Consider the following 22,943-nt stretch of genomic DNA (forward strand, 5'->3'; position numbering starts at 1 on the left):
ACTAAAGGCAATAGTTTTTTTTTCAATAATAAAGTTACGAAAGTTAAGAAACTACTGTTAGGAAAGTTAACCTAGAACATTGATGTGTTGATTGATTAAATGTGTTTAGCGGCCGCTTTGACTTTTGACCAAATAATCACATATCTACCCATTGTATCTTTTCTTTTTGACAATTCCATGTACTAACACTCTAATCAAAATGTCTGATCTATATTTTTCAGTTAAAAAAATTGGTTTACAGTTTTAGTTTGTTAAATATGATAAAACTCAAGTAAAACAAAAAAAAAAACTTCAATTGATACGAGAAATACCGAAAGTCGAAAGACCCAAAAGAAAGAAAGCTCTATTATTTTCAATTCATCAATCAAAGGTACAAAAAGTAAAAGTTATTTTTGAGTTTGTATCATTCCTTCGTATGGCTCTGAGGAGAATGAAGAGAAAACTCTGGCACAAATCACAATCTTCTTCACCTTCTTCTTGCAAGAAGTATACCCGAAACTATAGCTGTCCCAGCAACTGCCATTGCCACTGATGATATTATCCTCTTTACCGTAAACACTGACTTGTCGCTTGGTATCTCCATTAGATCATTCATCTGCAGTTTCAATGTAACGAAAATTATCGTACAATCCTAAACAAAAAATTAAGCTCCTTAACTCAGAGGTTGAAACGACATCAAACCGTTATAGGTTGCTTCCAGTTCTTCTTGATTCCATTAATATGCCCTTTCCCGATTACTGCCACAACCGAACTATGCTCACTTGCAACTCTCAGCAAAGAGGATGCCATGTACCTGCAAATTTTGTTATATCAGGAGATAGTTTGGATGTGAAAGTCGATGGAAGATCGTTAAATCTTATCTACTTTGGCTGTGACCAGCATTTCTATTTTAGTTTCCAGATAATATATCAAGATACGCCACAGCTTTACAAATCTGATAAACTACATAAGAGCGGGAATAGAGAATACTAACTGGTCTCGCTCATGCACTATAGTATCCATGAGAGTTGGAAATTCCTTGCTCATTTCTTGAATCACCAAAGTCAACATATCCACATCGTTCATATCTTTCAGCTGAAACCAATGCAATTTACCATCAACCGATATTCAGAATCAATATATTCTCGTTACAACAAATCACATTCATTTACATGTGTATGTAGAGAAGGGAACAAAGAATACACTAAGACTTACCATTTTCTCGAGTTCCTCAGCGCTGGGCAAGAAGACAGCTTGGAACATTATGGAGTATAAAAACTTTACCTTGTGCCACAGAGGCATTTTGGCCCATGTTCTTTTTAGCGTAATCTGCTTCGACAAATACAAAACCAAATGAATACAGTATACAGAAACATTGCTGTTGAAAAATAGACGCCCATGAGGTGTTAGAGATGCGAGTCCATGTTATAAGATGCATAACAACATTGCTTAAAGAACGTTTTGAAACAAGGGACAAACATATCACCTGTACAGGACGATCACCAAGTATCACCTTGCCGCCGTATTTAATTGCTTCTTCATACGCCACACGAAACTCAGCACCAGGAAAAACCTCAAGGTGACTGGCGATCTAACAGAAGGAAAGGGTGTAAATTTTTTGGCTTCAGAACATTTAGCTTCCATCAAAAAATTAAATGATGAAGGAAACCTGCCTTTGCAAGAAACCATCCATAAAGTATTCCGAATGTGTTCTGTTTTTGCTTCCAACTTTCTATCATGTCCGACATGGTTGGAATCTATAGAAAAGCAAAATATAGTACCATATCAGAGAATAAGCAAAAGGGTTAGAATCGTGCATAAGTAATTGGATCTGTAATGAATCAACAACAAAGGATAGCATAACATACAGAGCAAGTGAAGTACATGCATCATATAAGTATAATTTAAGAAATAGGCAGCCTCTGTTTTGTGATTAGTAAAACATTTTTGACAACATTAAATCATTATATTTATAAACCAAAACAGGAAGGAAGAAGCAGAATCACAAAGATTGTGAAAAGCAAACCTTCAAAGTCTGAGGTTTGAGAACAGACAATCTGCTTGAACACAACTCCACGAAGACAACCTGTAATATCAACAAACATGCTTTAGACCTCTCAGCATAGACATAATAAAAATATCAAACTTCAGTCCTTAATGAGCATTCAAACCTCTGGTTTCAAGAAGCTGATTATTGCTTCAACTTCAAGACAGGATTGCTGCAAGCCAAAAAAAAGGTTTACTTAGGATTATTCCATCATGAATGATTGAATCATAGTCTAATCTGACAACAAAGAGCTAAGCATTTATTTCATTTTCTGACTAATATAATCAAACAAAACCCAATTTTGCTGAATTTAGCAATATTTTTTCCAGAAGCTACTAAATTAAAACCTTAACTCCAGTTTGGGGAATTGTTCTGATACAACCAAAAACACAGGTCCCATCATTATTATCCCACTAATAGAAAAAGTTTGATAGATCCTTCTTGAAAATTTTCACATGCAATTAATATAATTCAGCTTTCTCCAAATCAAGCAATCTCAGAATCATTCCAGTAATTACCAAAATCCCTAGTTCCAATTTCCAATACCTTTGAAACATGAGCAGTACCGACCAAGTAGACATCGCAAGATCCACCATCCGCTGTGGACTCGCACGTCAGAATCACAACGCTTTGGGCCAATTCATCAGGTAACTCAGCTTTAACCGTCTCAGATGAAGACTCGCCGGCATCACCACCGCCGATTCCATCTCCATCTCCGCCGCTAACAACAGAATCAGAGTCTTTATTAAATCCCTCCTCCTCTGCCGCTGCCGCCGCCGCTTCTTCGTCGTCGAGCAGTTCATCCTTGTCCACATTAACTATGCTGTCGCTTAAGGAGATATCGCCGGTAGGTCTAGGGTCGTCGATGTGAACGAAGTCCTCGCCAGAGTGAACCTCCGTCTCCGAAGACGGTGATTGCGTCGTCGTCGCCTCTATCGTCATCGAAATCGAGTGAGGCGATGGCAAGATTTAGTAATTCTGAGGAGCCTGGAGGGCGAAGATAACAAGATTGAGAGATCGATCACGCAAATATGGACCAAGACACAGAGAGAGTTAAAAAAAAAAAAAAAATAACTGTCTAAGAAAGAAGGCAAGGTATCATATCATATCATCACGGTGGGAAAGTCGTCTAATCCTCCACCAGACCAGAGCCTATCTCTATAAGGTTAACGCTAAATTAATTACTTTCATTAAAAAATTTAAAGTAAGATTAATCATTTAATTTACCCATTATGCTTAAACCGAGTAAACCGGATTTTATTTTGCCCCACGTCAATCCGGTCGGCGGTCGCATTTAAATTTTTTGTTTTTCTTATGTTAAAAAAAAGAGTGAGTTAAATTGTTCTTAAGAAAAACAAGAACAAAAGAAACTGCTGTAAAAGTGAGAGACTAATTAAAAAAAAGAAATCTAATTGGATTCTTAGTTTGTAATAGAAGTAAAATATCATTCTCAAACTTTATATGTATTTTAAATCTAAGGGGAATTATATTAGGTAGGTAGCCTAATTTTTAACATTAATTTCATTTCATCAGTTTCACCCTAGATTTAACCAATTTCTTTGGTTGACTATAAAATCTTGTTACAATAATAATCTCATTTTATTGTCGGTGTAATTTAGTTTGGACTTAGATTCGGCCAGGTTCCACACAATTACCCGGTTTATAATTGGGCCGGGTTCTACGTAATTACTCGGTTTATATTATAATTGGGCCGGATTCCACGCAATTACCCGGTTTATAAGAAAATTAACTCACCAAAATTATAATTGCATGTAAACCCAACAATTTTCATGAGAGAAATTAAAAAGAAAACATATGTTAGTTAGTTTGTTAGTTGTCGAGTGACTGAGTCATCCTTAAAAAGAATACTCTGGAATTTGTTATTTTGTCGAATATATTACAGTTCCGATGTGTTTCAATGACTCTTCTCCTACCATTCAAATATCTTTTCTACCAGTCAAACACATATATAAGATTTTTAATTTTAAAAATTTCATATCTTACAAACATATATATAATTATTATTTTTTGCTTGCATATTAATATGATCATATATATATTCCAGAAAATTGTTACGACTGGTGAATATATCAAAAATTTGTAACTACAAATTAAAGCCCCCAAAAGCTGAAAGGCAACCAGCCAATTAACAACATATATATATATATATATATATATATATATATATATTTTAATGTTGAGTATAGAAAATAGCTAAAACTAATTTGTTGGTTGGGATGGCAATATATCCCGAAAAAGTATAGTGTATGTATATAGTTACGGTGAAAATTATAGCTAGGGATGCATATAGATGAGCTCATCCTCTTTGCACTCTCGCAGTCCAATTTCCATTACTTTGCCACCAGTGGAAGAAGTAGGTAATATATCACAACACTGCCTTCTGGGAGCCTTCAACTACCACATCCAAAATGGCAAAATAATTTAGTTCAGATAATTAAACAAACTTAAATCAAATCAAGGAAGTAGTAGTAAAAACTATATGAAATACTATATCAATATATTTGATTTGCTGAAAAAAAAAATACTATATATTTATGGTGCTATTTTTAAAAAAGTCACTACGTAATTCTAAATATAATCAAATTTCACCATCTAACTAGCTATTTGTACTTTTTTCCCTCAAAGAAAAGAAGAAAAAAAAGATGGAATGAATTACTTGTCTGATATCGAGATCGAGTCTTTTTGAAAACACTCTAATCTCTTGGATTTTGCGAGGCGATGTAATGGGATCGTAGGTGCAATTCTCATAAGCTTGCTTGTAAACACTTCTAATGGTTCCATTATGGCGACTAGAAGAAACATGTTCCATGTAGAAAGTGACAGGTCTTTGGCATGGATCAGGATGAATCTCTCTTGTGTTGAATGTGTATCCGGATTGTCCCCACGGCCGGAACGTCTCTTGTGTCCGCAAAGCATCCGGTAATAACAAATGCCTACTTTCAATCTAACATTTGAAACAAAAATAATTTATTAATTTGATTTAATAATAACATTAGATTACCGGAGTCATGAAAATTCACACAACTTAATTCTCAAACCAATAAAAAATAACATATTAACCTGATTACCTGAACAGTATAGCCCCAGGAAACGGAGATGGTCCAAGAGTACCAACGGTCGTAGCAAACGGAAAGTTGAAATATACGGAGAGGGTCGAGTTCTACAGCGGAGAAGAGGTGGCGGACGGCGGAGAAAGTGGTTGAGTTTGGAAAGATTGGGTCAATGTGAGCCATGTGGTGTAGTGACACCAACGGTCTCGTTGAATGTGATGTCAATATTCCCAATGCATTTCCTCTCACATCAAACTGCTTAAAAAAAAAGATAATAATAATAATAAACTTTTGAAAACAGTTACTAGTAATAAGTATTGAAATAAAAAAAAGAAAAATTAAAACCTGATGGAAGCCAGGCTCACGAGACAATTGAACTCCAAGCTCGAGCACACAAACATGAACCCTAGAGTCTCCTCCGTACAAATGTGGATACCGTTCGATACAAGAATCAAAGTTTCTAGCTAAAACATTAGCCAATGAGCTGCTTAAAGCAAACCCTCCACCGCCAAAAGCCATGTCGTGTCCGAATATCGAGTTCTGAATATAAGTCTCTGAGTTCGATCCTATGTAATACCATGATGTGTGGTCGTATTTGGATAGCGTTCGAGCGAGGTTTTCTGGGATGAATATTGTGTCGTCGTCTCCAAACACGTACCATCTTATCTCTTCTGAGGAAGCGTTGAATAGCCTGACAGTTTCTAGAACGCACCGCGCAATTCGGATCGCGTTTCTGTCACCACCTCTCCAAGTGTACCTTAGATATATAATAATAATAGAGTTGAATTTGCAAAATTACAAAAAAAAAAAAAAAAATTGAAATTTATATACAAATATAGTATATTAAAATTTTGTAAAATCAATATATGTTACATAAAAAATAGACGTTACAACAAATAGTACTGTATCTGATTAAAACTAATAAAAAGCCATACCTATTTTAATCTGATGATGAAAGTAAAGTTAAAGTTATTTACCTGAACCGAGAAGTATCTTGGGAAATACAAATCGGAGGAAGGAGATCAGAATCTGTGTGGTTCTCCGAAGACGACAAAGGTTGGTCAACGAAGACGCAGCCTCTCATTTTCTGAGCATCCCACCAAAGCTTAACGTAATCTCTACGCGCAGGCCAAGAGTTCGTGCTTGAGCCTAACCCAAAGACGATGTGGTTGATTTTTGTTAGGCTCTTAGATTGATCTTGATCAGAAGATGAGAAGTAGGCATGAATAGAGGTTTTAGATTGAAGCCTTGAGGCCGAGATGAGGAGGTAGACCAAGCAAATGAATGCGGAAAGTAGTATGCAATTTATCATACGCGTCGCGATAGTCGAAGAAGAAGAGGAAGAAAGGGTTTTGGATACCGGTCGAAATGGAAGACACATTTCTTTACGGTTCGACAGAGACAAAATATGTATGAAGAAGGATAAATTTTGGTATATTACCTATATATATATATATGTATAATATGGGAAAGGTAAGATCTTAAAATAGAATACGATAGGACGGTGGGTATACTAAATAATAGTGGTGGTCACGGTGGGTGTAGGCCGTAGCGGCGGCGGAGGAGGAAGGTTGATTAGAGGGAGAGTAATGGAGTCAAGTTAAAAAATGGTTTTAGTGTAAGGAGTTAATGGTGCCTAACTAGTTGTGATTAGGCACGGAAGCTAAGGCGTAATTAAATAAAGAAAGAGTTTATTAAATTAGTCGTATTTAGAAAATCTAATTGGAGAGTGTTGGAATCTTTATGGACTCATACGTTAGTTGTTTCTCCACTTTGTCAATTTTCTCAATTTAAAGTAATGCACATCTTAAATTGGAGATGATTTTATTTTGGGTAATGGATTTATTACTTGATGCGTGTCAATTTATTCACAAATAAAATTAATTTCCAATACAACAATACAGATTAAGAGACTTTTTTTTTTGTTATTTAACAAGAAAGAGATTTGTATTAAGAATAGAGGTTTTTTTATTTAATAAAAATAAACAGTAGAGTTTATTACTTGTTTTTGGTCATGATAATTATCTTTTTTCCTGCTTTTTGGTATATATGATATGTTAGTTAACAAAAATATATCATTAGTTAATGTTTAGTAATGTGTACCTAGATCTCGTTCCTAATTTTATTTGAGTCAATTGTAAGATCACAAATCGGACTAGTCCAATTTTAATATTGTGCTTGTTAAATATAAGCGCATAGTATATACTTTACACAATTAAATATTGAGAAGATATGAAACAAGCAACGTTTAGTAACGTAAATTTTGCTGCCCACAACATGTGCAGTGTCACAAGATCCGAGCCATAAGGTATGATATTAATATATTTAGAAGACATGGTTTAATTTTGTTTCGTGAAAAATGATTAAAGAACTTGTTAGGAAAAGTGAAAAATGCCATGAATACGTATCTTAAATTTGCAAAAGACGTGGTTAAGATACTACTGACTGACTCACGTACATGGACATTCCCATGTTTTTTCTTGTTTTTTTTCTTTTTTTTTGTCTTGCTTTTTCTCGAATCGATTATTATCTGCTTAACAATATTTTACGTCCATAAATCGATTTATATTTCGAAAAAAATAAATGATGAAGAATAATGTAGTTTTAAGTCTTTGATAACCAACTCCAACGCAAACTGAACCTATTGACTTCCAGTACCAGTTAGAATCTAACTAAAGTTTTTAATAATTTATTATTCTTCGTAAGAAGTTTTTTAATTTTATTAAAAAAAACTTCAAAATAATCTCTAGAATCGAATCAATACTAGTCGAGATCGTTTTTGATCTCTCAGTGACTTTTGCAATCTTCAAGCGTGTGCATATCCAGAGGAGTGTAGATATGTCGACGAACCAGACGGTATAACTAAACAACAACCCACCCTTATGACCGGAACATGTACTATCAAAAGATGTGATGATGGTCATATGATTTCCACCATCTATTTATTTTCCTTATTGGTGTCTCAAAATTGAGCTTGGTTTGTTAATTAGCTCATGATCTTATTAGTCCGTTTCTTAATATAATTAGCTCGTGCATGGGTCATAATCATACTCTGCACCAGCTTTTGTAAATCTTCCTTTCATTCGTCTCTTCGTATCAGCAGTAGATTTTCGAGATTCATATCTAATTTGCTTCCCAAACCTGCATTTTGTTATTAATTTGAACTTGTAAGTACGTATACACTTGGCATGGAGTTATCTTTAATATAATTTTCATGAGTTATAATTGTACGTACTTGCGTTTCTTCTTCTTTTCGAAATATCTCTTCTTCGCCTCTTCTCGAGCTTCCGGAGTATATCTTTCAACAGGTATTTGATTCTCCCATGGTAACATCTCATCGGTTAAAATCAACTGCGATTGTCCACAGTCAAGTTGAACAAGAGCGTTAGGGAATATTGGAAGATTATTGGTCTCTTCCTTTGCTTTTGAACCAATCACTTGATTTATAGAGTAATCTTGAGAGCTTGCATTAGCCAAAGCTTCAATGTTGTAATCTTTATGTATTACCGATGACATACCCGATGATGAAGATGACATAATCTATAAAAACAAAACCAAAAAAAAAATTAATAATAAGTCGACGATGAAGTTAATCAAAACCAACAGGATCATAGATGTTTGTTTAATACCTTGGTCGACGTGGTCTCTCGATTCTGCTTCGTTAATTCATCGATTAGTTGATCAGTTAGGATCAAATCTTCATTGGGGTTATATTCTTCTAATACTACCTCGTCGACATCAAAATCGTTCAGAAAAACATTTTCTATATCTTCTTTAGTTTCGTAGCCATTGAAGCCTGAGTATGAACTATCCTGCGTAAAGTGAGACAGAAGAAACATTGAATGAATAGAGCTAAACAAGCATGAAGCATATAAATTAAATAAATCATCATAATCATATAAGAACCCTCTTTAAAAAAAGACAACAAAATTGTTAGTGTATACTACCTTAGGAATGTCCAAAGAACCGGGCCGAAGCATCGGCACTTGTTGATCACTATAACTTTTCTTTGTATAATTTTCATTTCTTTGAAAGAATTCAAAAGATGATGACGAGTCCTCATTAAAGAGAGGTAAGGAACCATAGGACAATGCCCAATTGCGATCAACAAAAGAAGATGAACAAGACGAGGAAGAGGAATCAAAATCAAGACAATTATATGCCGAATTATAATTGGAACCGTTTTGAAGAAGAAAAAAACGTGAGATGATATTAGGGTTTAAAACGCATGTTTGGCATAGGCTCAACCCTTTATCAAGGCACTGGACAACAGCGGTCTCGGAAACGCAATTGTTACACAATGGAATCCGCGACTCATCGTGATTTTTCACAGTCTCATAGTGTAACTTCCAGTCACATTGAAGACAAAGCCTAGCCAAATGATCACACGATGGTGATCCCATATTTGCACTTAATTAAAAAACAAAAAAACAAAAAAAAAATGATACGAACAGTATGAGATTTGAGATCTCTACGTTTGAAAGAAACACATTACAATTTTGAGATCTACTACAGCTTCTGCTCCTTAATTTATACTAAAGGTTACTGTTACACGTGGTAAATAATTATGTCATATTGTATGAATGCATATTCATCGGGATGTTCAGTTTGCATGCTAGGGTTTTTGGATGCCAGATAGGATAATTAAATGGAAACTTCTTTTTGTATGTGACGGAAAAAGCGAATCAATCTGCGAAAATTTCGATTTTTCAAGTTTAGAATTTAATTAGAATAAGATTTGTTAGAAATATCTTTAATTTTCGAGTCTAAATATAATTAATCAGTTTTGAATCTCACAATTATAACGTTTTATCCTTCTTTTTTTTTTTTTGGGCAACTAGCGCTTTATCCTTCTATTTCATCTTTATCCATCTCTTGTAGCTTAATTTATCCATCCCTTCTAGCTTTTTTTTTTTTTTTGATCGTCTTTATTAAAAAAATCAGGAACCAAGTAATAACACAACAAATTTAAAACCAAACGAGGAATTCAAAAACTCCGACGACGTTCTTCCTCAATCTGATCTTGAAGAAAATTTCACCTTTATCCATCTCTTGTATTTCCCTTCTAGCTAGCTTAATTCATAAATTATTTTTGAAGAAAATTTCACCAAAATCTAAATTTTACACTATATTTAACATTTTCCACGTGAAATTTTACTATATATGTCCACGTCATAGCCATAAGCTTTTTTCTTTCTTTCTTTTAGTTCGTATAGTAACTAGTACGACAATCACAAGTATTCACAGAATTCTGAACATCTTATTTAAGTTTTCTAGCTTCTGTTATCTTTGTTACACGAATTATTATAAAATAAGAAAGAGATTTCGATTTCTTTACAAAAGAAACGGAATTGCGAAAGTCTATGATATATATACGACCAATTCACAAATTAACTTCAACATTAATTAGCTACGACAGACGATACGTAATAAATGACAGAGGAAATGGCATGAACGAAACACACTTTGGCTCCAAAAGATAGAAAATATTTGTTTGTGAATCCACATTTTGATCTTGACTCTCTGTTCGACCATATCCCCATCGCAAGTAACACCGCTCCAGCGATTCCTACGACCCTGTTCTCAACCAAACATTGTCTCAAATTTTAAACCATAATTCATATTTCATTCAGTCAAGAGCTTTTAACAAATGTAACTGGGTTGAATAAGCTATAAAATGTTTAATCTTGAAGCAACCCTGTGTAATGATTAAATACTGATTAAACTTTTTGATTAACTTTCTCATCATATGCATAATTATTGATATATTTGTTTCTGGACTAAACTAAATAATTTTGAGGTTATTAATTTTGTGGTAAATTGATACTATTTTGAAAATGCATTCTAATAAATATTTCGTTTCTTGTTTTTTTTTTTTTTTTTTTTTTTTTTTTTTTTTGTAGTAAAATGATTAGAAAAGTTTATGAAAATCTTCCTAAGCTTACGAATATTACTAACATCATTTGAATGATCATTTTTAAGAAGGCTTTGTTTTTTTTTGTGAAACCTTTATTAAGAAGGCTTTGTAAACTTTTAAAAATGTATTTGTTCTATTTCTGAAAACGTAATGATATTTAGTGGTATGTATTTCATGATATCTCTCTAAACTATATGATTACAGCAAATCTATTAACTTTCCGTCTTTCCCTTTTCTCATGCATGACATCTATTATGAGTTTTAGGAGTGTCAAAAATTATTACCAGTTGAGAACAAGGCATATTGTGTAGAACTGTGTAGCGATCGTATTAGTTATGGCGCCGACGCCGACGCCGGGTGTTGGTAATCGATTGGAGGTAGAGCATCCGATCACATTGGCAATGACATGAGCTGCTGCCAAACATGACATTGCTATAATCCCTAACACAAAAGCTCTTTTGCTTGGAGCTTTACACTCGAGCATCCACACCCTATGGTGCTTCACCTGCCACATAACAAAAACAAAAAATATATAATCATCATCATCATCATCATCATCATCATCATCGTCATCATCATCATCACCATCACCATCATCATCATTTGTTGACTATATAATATATGATAGACATATTTACATCTTCTTGGGCAACATCGGCTTGTAATCCGACGTAACCAGCGACGATGTCTAAGCCCACGATCAAAACAATGCAAACTACTATTGTAACGTAGAAGCAGCATCCTTTCGTCTCTTTCATTTTCTATTATAAAATCTTTTTGTCTTGTTTTAAGAGGTTGAAAGGTAAAAGGTTATTTGTGAAATTGAGACTTGTGTGAAGGGAGCGAGAATAGTACTTCTTTTTATGAGAGAAATGGATTAATATATAAAGGCTAGAGTTGGATTAGATTTTATCTAATGTGGATTAATATATAAAGGCTGAGGCTAAATGATTAATTTTGGTCGTTCCTATCTATATATCAGTAGTAATTAGATAAATATGTTCATATCAAACATTAAAATGAAAGCCAGAAGATTCATGTTTTACATATGGCAAACAAGAAAAGTAACCTATTTGTATATATCTTATTAAATAATTTCGAATATGTTTTATATAGTATTATGGCATGTGGATTAAATCCTACTATATTAATTATTAATTAGAAAGTACAAATATAAAACTAACTTTAAAATGTGTAAAAAAATACATTCAATTGCCATTAGAAAAACTTAATTAAGATTAATTACTTAATTAAATAAATATTTCTAATTAAAAAAAACAAAGATAGGGGAAACATCAAATAAAATAAATTGTAGATTAGTAAAAAAAAAATCTGTTAGAATCAAAACTAATTTGTACTTAAAAAACAAAGATTTCACAAAGGTTTAAATAATTTTATTCATTACATGCAAATGTTTTATTGACAGGTTTTCAATTTTTAAAATACAAAAATTATAATATAAACAACAAATTTTTAATCACAAACCATTATAAATAACATAATAACAAAATAAATTATTACAAATTTTCTTTAAAAAAAAAATTCAGTAGTGATAGGTTATATTATAAGACACTTGTCTAACAGAAATAAGATAAAATAGAAATAAAAAGATATAATAAACTGCAAGACTGTAATTATACAAAATCAATCCAAAATTATACAGTCTTGCAAAACTGTAATTATACAAAATAAGATAAATTATAAATAAATAGATATAACAATAGTCATGGAAGATAGAGTTACACAAAATCAATCCAAAATTTTAATTATTATTTTTTAAATTGTGAATTAAAAAGTGATTTTAATTAAAAGCGAAGAAAAAAAAAATGAAGTGGTAAGGATTTATACCTAGGTAGCGCCCAGACCCATGGGAGGTAAGGTGAGAAGAGAGCCTAGACAGGAAAGCCCATCGCCAAAACCAGACTTTAAAGCCCACCGTCTTGAAGTTCTTCCTCTCTCGTGACGTGACTCTCTCCCATCGCCATCGAGTTGGTTTGATCAAGACTAGAGAGTTAATTGGGAATGATCATCGATCAATGAAAGCCAACTGGAAGAATCGAAAGATTTGACTTTTTAGGCGAACACTTTTGATGATAGAATGGGTTATGAGATTTTTATAAGCAAAGGTTAGGGTTTTCTTCAGAAAAGAAGACCCAAAAAAAAGAAGGAAATATTAAGGTTTCGTTACGTACGTTGTTGTTTCATTTTTCTTCGACAAAGGTTATTTTTCCTTTTATCACAAAAAAAAATTGCAACGGTCACTTCTTTTACCTTCTACCGAACACACAAAATATGAATGTCAAATCATCCGCATGAAATCCCCAAAATCCGAACACACAAAATAAGACATCTATCGTGTATCGTTAGGAGATCGATGTGCAAAATAAGATATTTATCGTTAGGAGATCGATTTCAACTATTGTTTTTGGGGCAAAATCATCAACTTTACTTGGATTAGTGTTTATAACTTTTAAATTGAAAAAAAAATCGGAATCTGTGTTAAGACTTGGCAATCCTCTAACTTTTAACGCCATATAAACTGAAGGTTATAAATTGTTCACATTGCTCGGGTAAATAAATATAATACCGGTGTAGTTTTAATAAAGCAACTACAAGAATTATATAAATTCTCTCTCGAGTTAAGGAGGTTCTAGGTAAGAAAAAACTAAAACATTGAAGATGGTGAACAAGAATGAATACACACACTTGACACTTTCAATACATGAACGGAGATGGAGCGAAACCAGGTGATGCTGTACGGTATATGATTGTGTCTCTCCTGCATTCAAGAAAAAATGCATTACTCTTGTAATCCTGTCGTGAGTTAAATAATTAGTCCACATCCTATTAATCCCTAAATTAGCTGATAAGTATTAAAAAAAACAATTTAATGAAATATATAGTTTTTTTTTCAAAAACTATTGCTGATGAAAAAAATCTCAATTTCAAAAGCAATGGCATTATATAAATCTCAATGATATTTAAAAAATAAAGCAGAAAATCATGAAATAGTTACCAGGCTCTCTTCAGTGACGTACGATCTCTGCGGGAGACCGACGCCGTTTCTCTGGCTAAAAATGTTCCAAACGAACGATTAGTCTCCCTGGCGAAGACGACGGGGGTTGATGCGTCTTCCAAGATAGCAGAAAGAGACGGCCGCCACCGCTTGATCCTTCTCCGCTCCAACCAAAGCGGCGCCTGACGGGTCACTCTTCGAGAGATATTCGTCCTTGTCATACGCGCATGCGTGTCATTCATGATGTAAGTAGAAGAAGACGAAGACAATGATGATCCATCATCTCTATCTGCCGAAGATGAACGATAACACTGACGAATTAGAGAGAAAAACATATTTTTGTTATATGTTTAACTACAAAAACGTTTTTAGTTTTTGGCTTTTTTTTTTTTTATCCAAGGTCTCGTGTTTGTTGAGCTATCTATCTAACTGTGTAATATTTATCAGTCAATTACTACAATAATATTAATATATATCTGCAACAAATCTCTTTTTTCTTTTTTGGGTCTGACGTTATCCATTGTGATTTAAGGATAATGATTTCTTTTTAGAATATATCCATCGTGATTAAGTTAAATGATAGCTAAATTAGTAATGTTAATATCTCTACATCATATTTAAAGATTTGTCATCTAACTAGACACAATGTAAATTTTTTTTTTTAAAATAAAGATATCTTATTTTATGCTTTTTTCCTTTGTCATGGATTGTAATTAAGTTTGTATAACCTATATATTTCTTTGTTCTTAAAATGGAATAATGAATAAGCTAATCTCCTTCGACTTGTGTCAAATATTTACAATCTAGAGAAAGTAATTTTATAAGTTGATTATATTCTAAAAATAGTCAACGTTTATTTTGTCAACAACCAGTCAACGTTTTTCGTTGTATTTACTTCGGCCATCTGTTATTACTATTAAATATCAGATTTTGACAACTGTAACCTCCATCATTAATTGTTAAAATGATTAATACAGTATGAAATTTACATACCATAAATAGATTTCCCCTTTCCCCATTTTTACATATTTTTAAAAGATCGAAACTGCTACTACTTCGTTGTAAAAAATATATCTATTTTTTACCATACATTTTGCTAATACACTTTAGAGTGTTCTCTTCAACTAATAAACCAAAACTGAAAAAATATGAAACAATAAAATTTTAAACCAACTTATGTCATAAATTAAAAAACTTTTATAATCTGTATAAACAAGACTATGAACTATAAAGTGAACATTAGCAATTTGTAATCTCGCGATTTGTACCATAATTTATATATATCATCATTTGCATAACAAACTGTACGTATTTAACGGGAGACGATTCGTTCTAAGCCCATTTAGCTAAAAGTGACATAATCCCGGCTCCAACAAGAAGAGAGATATGGGCCATGATTTGAAGTCCAGTGTTAGATTGCATCTTTGGGTGCATAAAATCTGCTGCGAGAAAGTCTACGAGAGACATATAGATGAGGATGCCTGCTGAGGCAGCGTTAAGGACTCCCTGGACGATCAGAGCCGTTGGGCTCGACTCATTATAAGAGTTTGAAATTGCCATTCCGACCGCTATTCCCACCGGCGTCGTTACAGAGAAAAATATCGACATTATTGTAATTGACATACAATTGAAATTTCCCTGCAATATATATATATATATATATATATATGAGAATTCAAATTATGATCAGAGATACACAATTGATCAAATCGTAATTTACTCAACCAAATGATGTCGGTTTAGAAGAAACATAAGTTACTAACGAAACATGAAATTCTTTTAGATATGCTTATGATTACTACTCCAAGTTTAATTTTTAAGATTATTTATCTGGTCATATCAAAATGTTTGATTTTTTGCCCCAAGAAAAGTCAGATGTCTGACAAAACATTAAATTTTGTGAAACATGTTTTCAGAGCCATTAAAGCAAACAAAGATTCAACAACTAACTCCTGCATGCATTTTACATTATAGACATCAATGGTCAAAATATTACTACATTTTAAAGTTTGTTTCCTTGTGATTCACTGAATATATGTAAATATCTAAATGAAGAAAGTCAGATGTGTGTGTAGGCCAAGAGTTGAAAATGGAATCGCTGTTTGTATAGTTAGCAAGTGGAGGATGAGTCAAAAAAAGCCGAAAAGATGGACGACACACATTTCATGTAAAATTCAATAGATAATATCAAGGAATACTACATATATATATCCTATGATTCTTCTATATAGAAAATAGAAAAAGAATTGTGAAAATAAAAAATGAAAAGCAAAGATAGGAGAATAGTTTACCTGGGCGATGCAACCACCAAGACCAAGACCTTCGAAGCATTGATGAAACATTAAAGCAGCAAAAAGAGCTTTGGCAGTGTCTGGACTTTGTGATGCCCCAAGTGATATTCCTATTACCACTGAGTGTACTATTATTCCCACTTCCAACACCTATACATTTTTAATAAATTATTATTAAAACTGAGTAAGTTGTTAACTTCACCTTTTTTACATAAAAGGATTAGGAATCTATATTGGAATCTTCATGCTAAAAATTACGTAAAGAGGGTGATGAAAAGGGAAGCAAACTCATATTATGGACCCATCATTTATAATTGTATCTCATACTTTTATGCTTAGTTACATACACACGAAAAGATTGCATCTTTGATCTAACTTTAGGCTTCCCAACAATTGACTCACTTTTTACGGTAAACTTATATATTAAAGGGTACAAACCGTATTAACAGTTACTTTTTGGAATAAATTACTATATTAAAGAGTGAGAGTTGATTTTTCAGGCTTTATCTATCGGGGGACCAGAATATGTGGTCAAATTTCTCCGAAAGAATATGTTACCCGCATGGACCAAAAAATTCATGCACCTATTAACTACTACTAATAGAGTAGTAGTATACTTTTTTATAAACATAAATAGAAAAACTGTGTATAATAGATGAATATTGTAAAAGAGAAATATATATTATAAATCTCTTGTAATGGATAAACAAATCTATATAACAAAATTACGAGATTTATTTTTGTAAATAATATGTACTTAAATTCTAAATAATCAATTAACATGTCATACCCGACGAGTATATCACGAAGTATATATAATTATATGTACAAATTCTAAACGGAAGTTGTCGACAAAACTACCCAAAATTACGACAAAAAACAAGTAGCTAAATGAAAATTCAGTGACATATGTTTTGTTTTTTCTTAAAAAAGTTAAGAAAATAAAAATAAAATAGAGGTAAATTAAAGGTAATTAATTGAATTAATTAAATACCTGAGCCACAACTCGAGTCCGGTGAAGCTGAACCTCGGAATCACCAGATTCCACGCCAACAATCCCGTGCGTGTGACCATGAGCATGCACGTGCAACCCAAGATCCTCTCCACCGCCACCGCCACCGTCAACGCGTTGTTCTTCACCGTCACCAATCTTTTTCGACGTCTTGAAATGTAATCTATGAAAATACGCCGTCGCAAAAGAATCAACGGAGAGAGTCAGAATCGCAGCGACCATTGCGATAAACCCCGTGAATGGAAACTCCCAAGCTTCTCCTTTCAGACACGGTGACGTCAGCTTCTCGTAACCTTCCGGCAACACATGCATAAACCCCGTCGCGAGGATTACGCCGGCGGCGAAGGCTTTCGTCACGAAGGAGAAAGTCGTCTCCGGTCTCAGAGACGGGAAGAATCTTCCGAGCAACGGGAACAGAACGCCGATAACTCCGGCGACGAGAACGGAAGGTATGGCGGCGATCTTGTATTTGTTAGCTCCGGCTTTGTTTTCTTCCTCGTCTTCGTGTGAACACTCGCATTTTGACTCGCCAGCGGATACGGCGATGAGGAAGAGGGAGATGAAGAGGAAGAAGAGTAAGACCTTGACGTTACGTGTGATTCTCATCTTACAGATTAGGGTTTACAAAGGTGTTGAGTACTAAATCTCTTGATGATGATGATGATGACGACGCTGACGAGAAAATTGGAAGAAGAAAGGACAAAATACGGGTGGGAGATTGGAGTGATCGTCGTTTACATCTCAAAGTGTGTGTGTCGTCTATATATATCTTTAACAGGTGATATTCTAATCGAAGACTTATATATCAATATTTGTGTGTGTTTGCTTTACTTATTTATTGCTTTTTGGTTCTGTGGGAACTCAAAACAAGATTAACTCCATAATTTAAGAAGAAAAGACAAAAAAATAGAAAAAAATCAGGTACATATTTATTTGTCAATTAAATTTTAATAAAAATGAATGAAGATGTAATCATCTATTTCATGAACAATTTAAAATTAATAATAACACGATTTAATAAAATTGAATTAAAGTACCTTAATAGAAGTTTCAGATTTTTTTTTGCTAAGTATGATTATTTTTTTTTTGCTTAACTCCATTCATACACAAATAATTTATCAATTACAATCAATAATCGATCCGCAATCATTGAGTCATGAATCCAAATGGCCCATGTGATATGTGTAATAATTATATATATATATATATAAGATTCTAAAACAACAAATAGTGTTTTTATTGGTAATAATGAAAAGGTGTATACGGTCATCGAACATATTGTTTTAATTTTCGCAGCCATTGTACAAAAACTACAAATAGTTGAGAGCTACTTTAAGGAGGGGAAATAAAAGAGAAAACGAATCTTTAGGGATTAGATTTTTAAAAGTATGAAAGCTTACGTTCAGTCCATACATGCTACGTGTAACTATGAACCTGTTTTTCTCGTGAAATAATGAAAATACAATTATATCTTATAAACATTGAAAGAAAGAGCTTTTAAACTCTTTTCTCCTTAAGATTATGTCGTGAGAATGTCGACATAAAAGGTACGGAACTATGTCTAACACAAGTTGACTAGTCTCTTTTTGCTTAAGCACATGTGAAGTCAACCGACTCAAACGTCTGATTATGTCGATATTATGACTCTATCTTCCCTGTTTCCTTTCCATAGTTTTCTCATTTTCCGACTTTTAACATGTCTTACGTATTATTTTAAATAATTCTATCTAAATTGTTTACCTTTGGGTGTACGCATCAAAATATATTTACTTTTTAGAAAAGATATTGCGATAGTCATAGTAATTATAGCATACTCGCAGTCTTAATAAACCAAAGCCAAAATGTTTGGTTAGTTGCTTGCTACCTTTGATATGGCATGAATATAGTTTTGCTACAAACACTTTGAAACTAAATCACGAAAAACATATCAAGTATAATTAAAATAAGATAAATAACTATCTTGTCCAAACCGGAAGATCACAAAAAAGTCACGAATTTTGTTTTCCCCAAAACTCCGGAGTTTCTAACTTCTTTAGTTTTTGTGTAGCCGTGGATTTTACTATTTAGCATTTAGCATAATTAAAGTATATAGCTTTTTATGATTTGTAGATATTTGTTTCTGTGGATCTCATCTAATATGCTAAAAAACTTTCCACAAGAAAAGAAGTACAAGATTTGGTTTGAGAGACATTGTCTACCAATAAAAAAAGATGTTATCCCCTAAATCATATATATACTTCCCCCCATAATATATTGATTAATTTATGAGCTAATCAAGTCATTTGTGCCTCAAAACAAAATATTTCCGTATAACTCGTCAGAATACAGACATACACCACGATAACTTCTTGACTTTGTCAACGTATCACAACAAGATGATTTACTGCTTAAAATCTTTAAAACATATACTAGTTGTATATTAATATATAACCAAATGATTTTGTTGAAACTTAAGAAATTAATGTACAAAGAAAAACTGAAGAGAACATAACCTTGTACGTAATTAATATACAGATTTTGAAGAGTTGTGAAAATGGTCCACACCGAATGACTTTGATTCTTGGAGAAAAAAACAAAATGACTTATTAATTTGATTCTTCGAACATGGTTGGTTTCACTTCACATCACCGAAGACTTACTCTACCATCGATCTGAAGTCTTTAGTACGTTGTCTTGGAAGGGTATAATCACATTAATCAATATAGGACCCTCTTCCATGTTTCTGAGGTGATCAATTTTTGTTTTGTATTTTCTGGTGGTTGGTACGTAATTGATTAATCCCAAAAAGTTTTATCAGCCAAAAAAAAAAAAAAAAAGATTATGGGCGTTAGAGAAGATGATGAGTGAGTGTGGTCACGTAATTTGCCCTATACTTTCAATAACTGTAGTAGTAATTCGTTTATTAGCCACCGCACCAAACAAAACTTATTGTCTTCGTCTTCTGAGCTAGGAATTAGGAATAGCATATATGAGTGCCAAACTCTATGTAACGGAAAGCTATCGGATAATTAAAGAATCACTTTAACTATCTTTTGTGATACAATCAAATACTCGATCGTCATTAGTTGAAGAGTGCATAAATTATTCATTGAAACTTTGAAACTCAGTTTCAACGACTTTTTGATTGCGACGATATTTTTGTTTTGTTCAGAAATAAGTCTTCTAAAGCTTTGGAAATTTATACTGTAGTATTCTAGTATTCATATTTCCCACTTACTCTCTTGTATACTGAATTAAAATGAATTCATGATTTCGTTTCAACTATTGTAGTATTTATAGTTAGCATACTAGGAGTATTACATTATTATTGTTAATCAAATTTATAGTTCTTAATTGACACATGATATTCAACAATTGACTTCTAGTTTCTAATATAACAGGGGAATTCTAGCCCAGCTGTAGTTTTGCACTATTATCGCCGTCATGGTCATAACATGGATTCATACTTGCAAAACATATCAAATAATGGCTGCAAATGGATGCACAAAATTGAACAAAATTGAAAAAGTGGATTGAACAAAACTGGGTTGAATAATATTCAACTCATTCATCTCCAAAATAGTGGTTGAACAAGTTGAAGATTTTTGCTGTATGATTAGTTTATTTTTTCAACTTTTTGGTTGAACGGGCTGAATAATATTTTCCAACATCTTCAACCTTTACAATGCAAATGGTGAAAATTGGTTGAATAATTTTTTTCAACATGTTCAATCTCTTCAACCGTGCAACCATTTGCAACAATAAATAGTAGTTTCTTCAAAGTCAGCATATGATAAAATCTTGAACGTTTAATTTGAAATTAAGCATGCACAATATATTTTAGTTGCAAACTACTAATAAATAAGTGAAGAAAAGAGGACCAGATAGCAAGTGCACATGAAAGTCCACATATAAGACCAAAAAACTGACAAAGAATACTTCATTTCAGTATCCAATAGTTTCTTGATTGCGAAACTGATTGCTAAGCCCTTTATAACAACACCAACAACAAAACAAACTAGTAGTAATTCAGAAAACCACAAACTAGACAAGAACCATTAGAATACTTGGTCCTATTTTTCTAACTCTCCCTCCCCTTAAACTAAGTCATTTGAGAAGCATGGTTACTGTCAAAAGAACGAGCTAAATTGTATAGTAACTAGTAATTAGTAAAACCTGTTGAGTTATAACTGAAAAAATGTTCTTCTAGTTATTTTTGTGACACATTTAGTCAATATGAAACAAACCGAAATTAAAAAAAAAAAAAAAAAGCAAGAGATGTGTTCGAAAGAAGTTACTAACAATTTCTGAGTCTTGCTCGAGAGAGATCAAGCGTGACCAAAAGTGGAACAAATCCGTAGAAGAAGATTGATTCCCCATCTGCATTATGCATTGAGGCACACAGACCGGAACTAATATTCTTTTAATTAAAATTGAACCGAACCGGTTAGGTCCCAACCCGAACTAGTTTTCTTTAATCGTGATTAGAAATCATTTTTTACTCTCGGTTTCTCACAATCTTGTAGGGTTTAGGGTTTAGGGTTAAAAAGAACTGAGACTACGTCCATTGGAGATAAAATATATATATATATATATATATATATATATCGTTATTAAAAAATGTCACTTCATAATAACATGATTCAAAATTTCAAATCAGGAGTTATATGATATAAATTCTTTGAGGTTCATCAACAAGAACTCGTATGATGCTCATGATAAGTCGTTTTGCTATTTTAGTAGTCACCTAATTTTAAGTTGCAAATCTAGTAGTACCGGCCATATAAACGCATCACATCGTCATTGTGTAGTGTAATAAATTATTAGAAAATAGATTATTTGAAATCGTGTAGTGTAATAAATTATTAGAAAACGGGTTATTTGAATAGACATGAGGCTTTAACGACACGAAGGCCTCATGTCATTTGTGATTAAAGAGAATTGAATCTATCTCGGTGTTGTCTTGCTTCTAACCTTCATCGTCACAATTAATTAAAAATGATATGCACCAAATATCTCGATCTCTAAAAACCTAATCGTTGGTTTAGAAACTTTACATTGTTGTTGGGCAACATCAATACATAGTAGCTTTGTTTATGAAACAACTATTTTCTCAAAATGTTATTTGTCATAGTAACTATTTGAAATTTTCAAGGTTTTTTTAACATGTATACACATTTTTCTAAAATTCCAAAAAAATGAATTCAGGATAGTTTTCAAGAAAAGTATGGGAATCTCAATTTTTGATTTTTAACCATAAGTTATCACTTAGGACTTTGCATTAGTTTCACAATTGCGAATACCTGGAAATAAGAATAAAATTAATTGTTAATCAATGGAAATGTATAATAAAATTGACATATTTTCTAAAATTTTTGTTTTATAATAATTCTGTACAAGATGTGATCATATACTAAAAAATTATGTTTGATGTACATATTGTAGTAATATAGATGCTTATTTTAAAGAGAATTTTGAAAGAAAAAAAAAATCCATTCCGTTTAAAAAAAAGAAAAACCATCTACAATTAATAAACAAGATTTGTTTTTTACTTAGGTCAAAACATATGTAATATTAATCACACATTGGTGCCATCAGGGATAATTTCATTCATCTAAACCTAACTTTATA

General features: G+C 32.7%; 5 protein-coding genes and 1 pseudogene across 7 annotated transcripts; all 6 read right to left on the reverse strand.

The window, feature by feature from the left end:
* Positions 1-272: 272 nt before the first annotated feature.
* LOC104754670 (uncharacterized) lies at positions 273-3,439 on the reverse strand. The gene is made up of 9 exons (XM_010476908.3): positions 2,573-3,439; positions 2,151-2,198; positions 2,006-2,065; positions 1,653-1,736; positions 1,466-1,570; positions 1,195-1,308; positions 974-1,074; positions 682-793; positions 273-595 (listed from the first exon to the last, which is right to left on the reverse strand). The coding sequence occupies exons 1-9, from the start codon at positions 2,966-2,968 to the stop codon at positions 467-469; spliced, it is 1,149 nt and encodes a 382-aa protein (XP_010475210.1). The 5' UTR covers positions 2,969-3,439; the 3' UTR covers positions 273-466.
* Positions 3,440-4,083: 644 nt separating this feature from the next.
* LOC104754671 (uncharacterized) lies at positions 4,084-6,745 on the reverse strand. 2 transcript variants are annotated; one of them, XM_010476910.3, is made up of 5 exons: positions 6,075-6,745; positions 5,443-5,854; positions 5,116-5,352; positions 4,704-4,991; positions 4,084-4,441 (listed from the first exon to the last, which is right to left on the reverse strand). In XM_010476910.3, exons 1-5 carry the CDS (start codon positions 6,476-6,478, stop codon positions 4,322-4,324), a joined length of 1,461 nt encoding a protein of 486 aa, XP_010475212.2. In that variant the 5' UTR covers positions 6,479-6,745; the 3' UTR covers positions 4,084-4,321. The 2 variants fall into 2 exon arrangements, with proteins under 2 accessions (XP_010475212.2, XP_010475211.2); XM_010476909.3 differs by having other exon boundaries at positions 5,116-5,355; positions 6,075-6,619.
* Positions 6,746-8,083: 1,338 nt separating this feature from the next.
* On the reverse strand, positions 8,084-9,565 carry LOC104759079 (uncharacterized; annotated as a pseudogene). The gene is made up of 4 exons (XR_015585651.1): positions 9,045-9,565; positions 8,727-8,909; positions 8,333-8,637; positions 8,084-8,238 (listed from the first exon to the last, which is right to left on the reverse strand). The product of XR_015585651.1 is annotated as an uncharacterized LOC104759079 (transcript).
* A 772-nt stretch (positions 9,566-10,337) lies between these two features.
* On the reverse strand, positions 10,338-12,095 carry LOC104754672 (protein DESIGUAL 4-like). Its single transcript, XM_010476911.2, has 3 exons — positions 11,653-12,095; positions 11,299-11,519; positions 10,338-10,674 (listed from the first exon to the last, which is right to left on the reverse strand). Exons 1-3 carry the CDS (start codon positions 11,770-11,772, stop codon positions 10,500-10,502), a joined length of 516 nt encoding a protein of 171 aa, XP_010475213.1. The 5' UTR covers positions 11,773-12,095; the 3' UTR covers positions 10,338-10,499.
* Positions 12,096-13,527: 1,432 nt separating this feature from the next.
* Positions 13,528-14,436, reverse strand: LOC104754675 (uncharacterized). Its single transcript, XM_010476912.3, has 2 exons — positions 14,031-14,436; positions 13,528-13,793 (listed from the first exon to the last, which is right to left on the reverse strand). Exons 1-2 carry the CDS (start codon positions 14,363-14,365, stop codon positions 13,730-13,732), a joined length of 399 nt encoding a protein of 132 aa, XP_010475214.1. The 5' UTR covers positions 14,366-14,436; the 3' UTR covers positions 13,528-13,729.
* A 756-nt stretch (positions 14,437-15,192) lies between these two features.
* LOC104754676 (zinc transporter 5) lies at positions 15,193-18,796 on the reverse strand. The gene is made up of 3 exons (XM_010476914.3): positions 17,316-18,796; positions 16,322-16,471; positions 15,193-15,668 (listed from the first exon to the last, which is right to left on the reverse strand). The coding sequence occupies exons 1-3, from the start codon at positions 17,937-17,939 to the stop codon at positions 15,363-15,365; spliced, it is 1,080 nt and encodes a 359-aa protein (XP_010475216.1). The 5' UTR covers positions 17,940-18,796; the 3' UTR covers positions 15,193-15,362.
* Positions 18,797-22,943: the final 4,147 nt, after the last annotated feature.

Source organism: Camelina sativa, chromosome 17 (assembly GCF_030686135.1).
Source record: "Camelina sativa cultivar CO46 ecotype springtype chromosome 17, ASM3068613v1".
In the NCBI taxonomy this organism is placed as follows: Eukaryota; Viridiplantae; Streptophyta; class Magnoliopsida; order Brassicales; family Brassicaceae; genus Camelina; species Camelina sativa.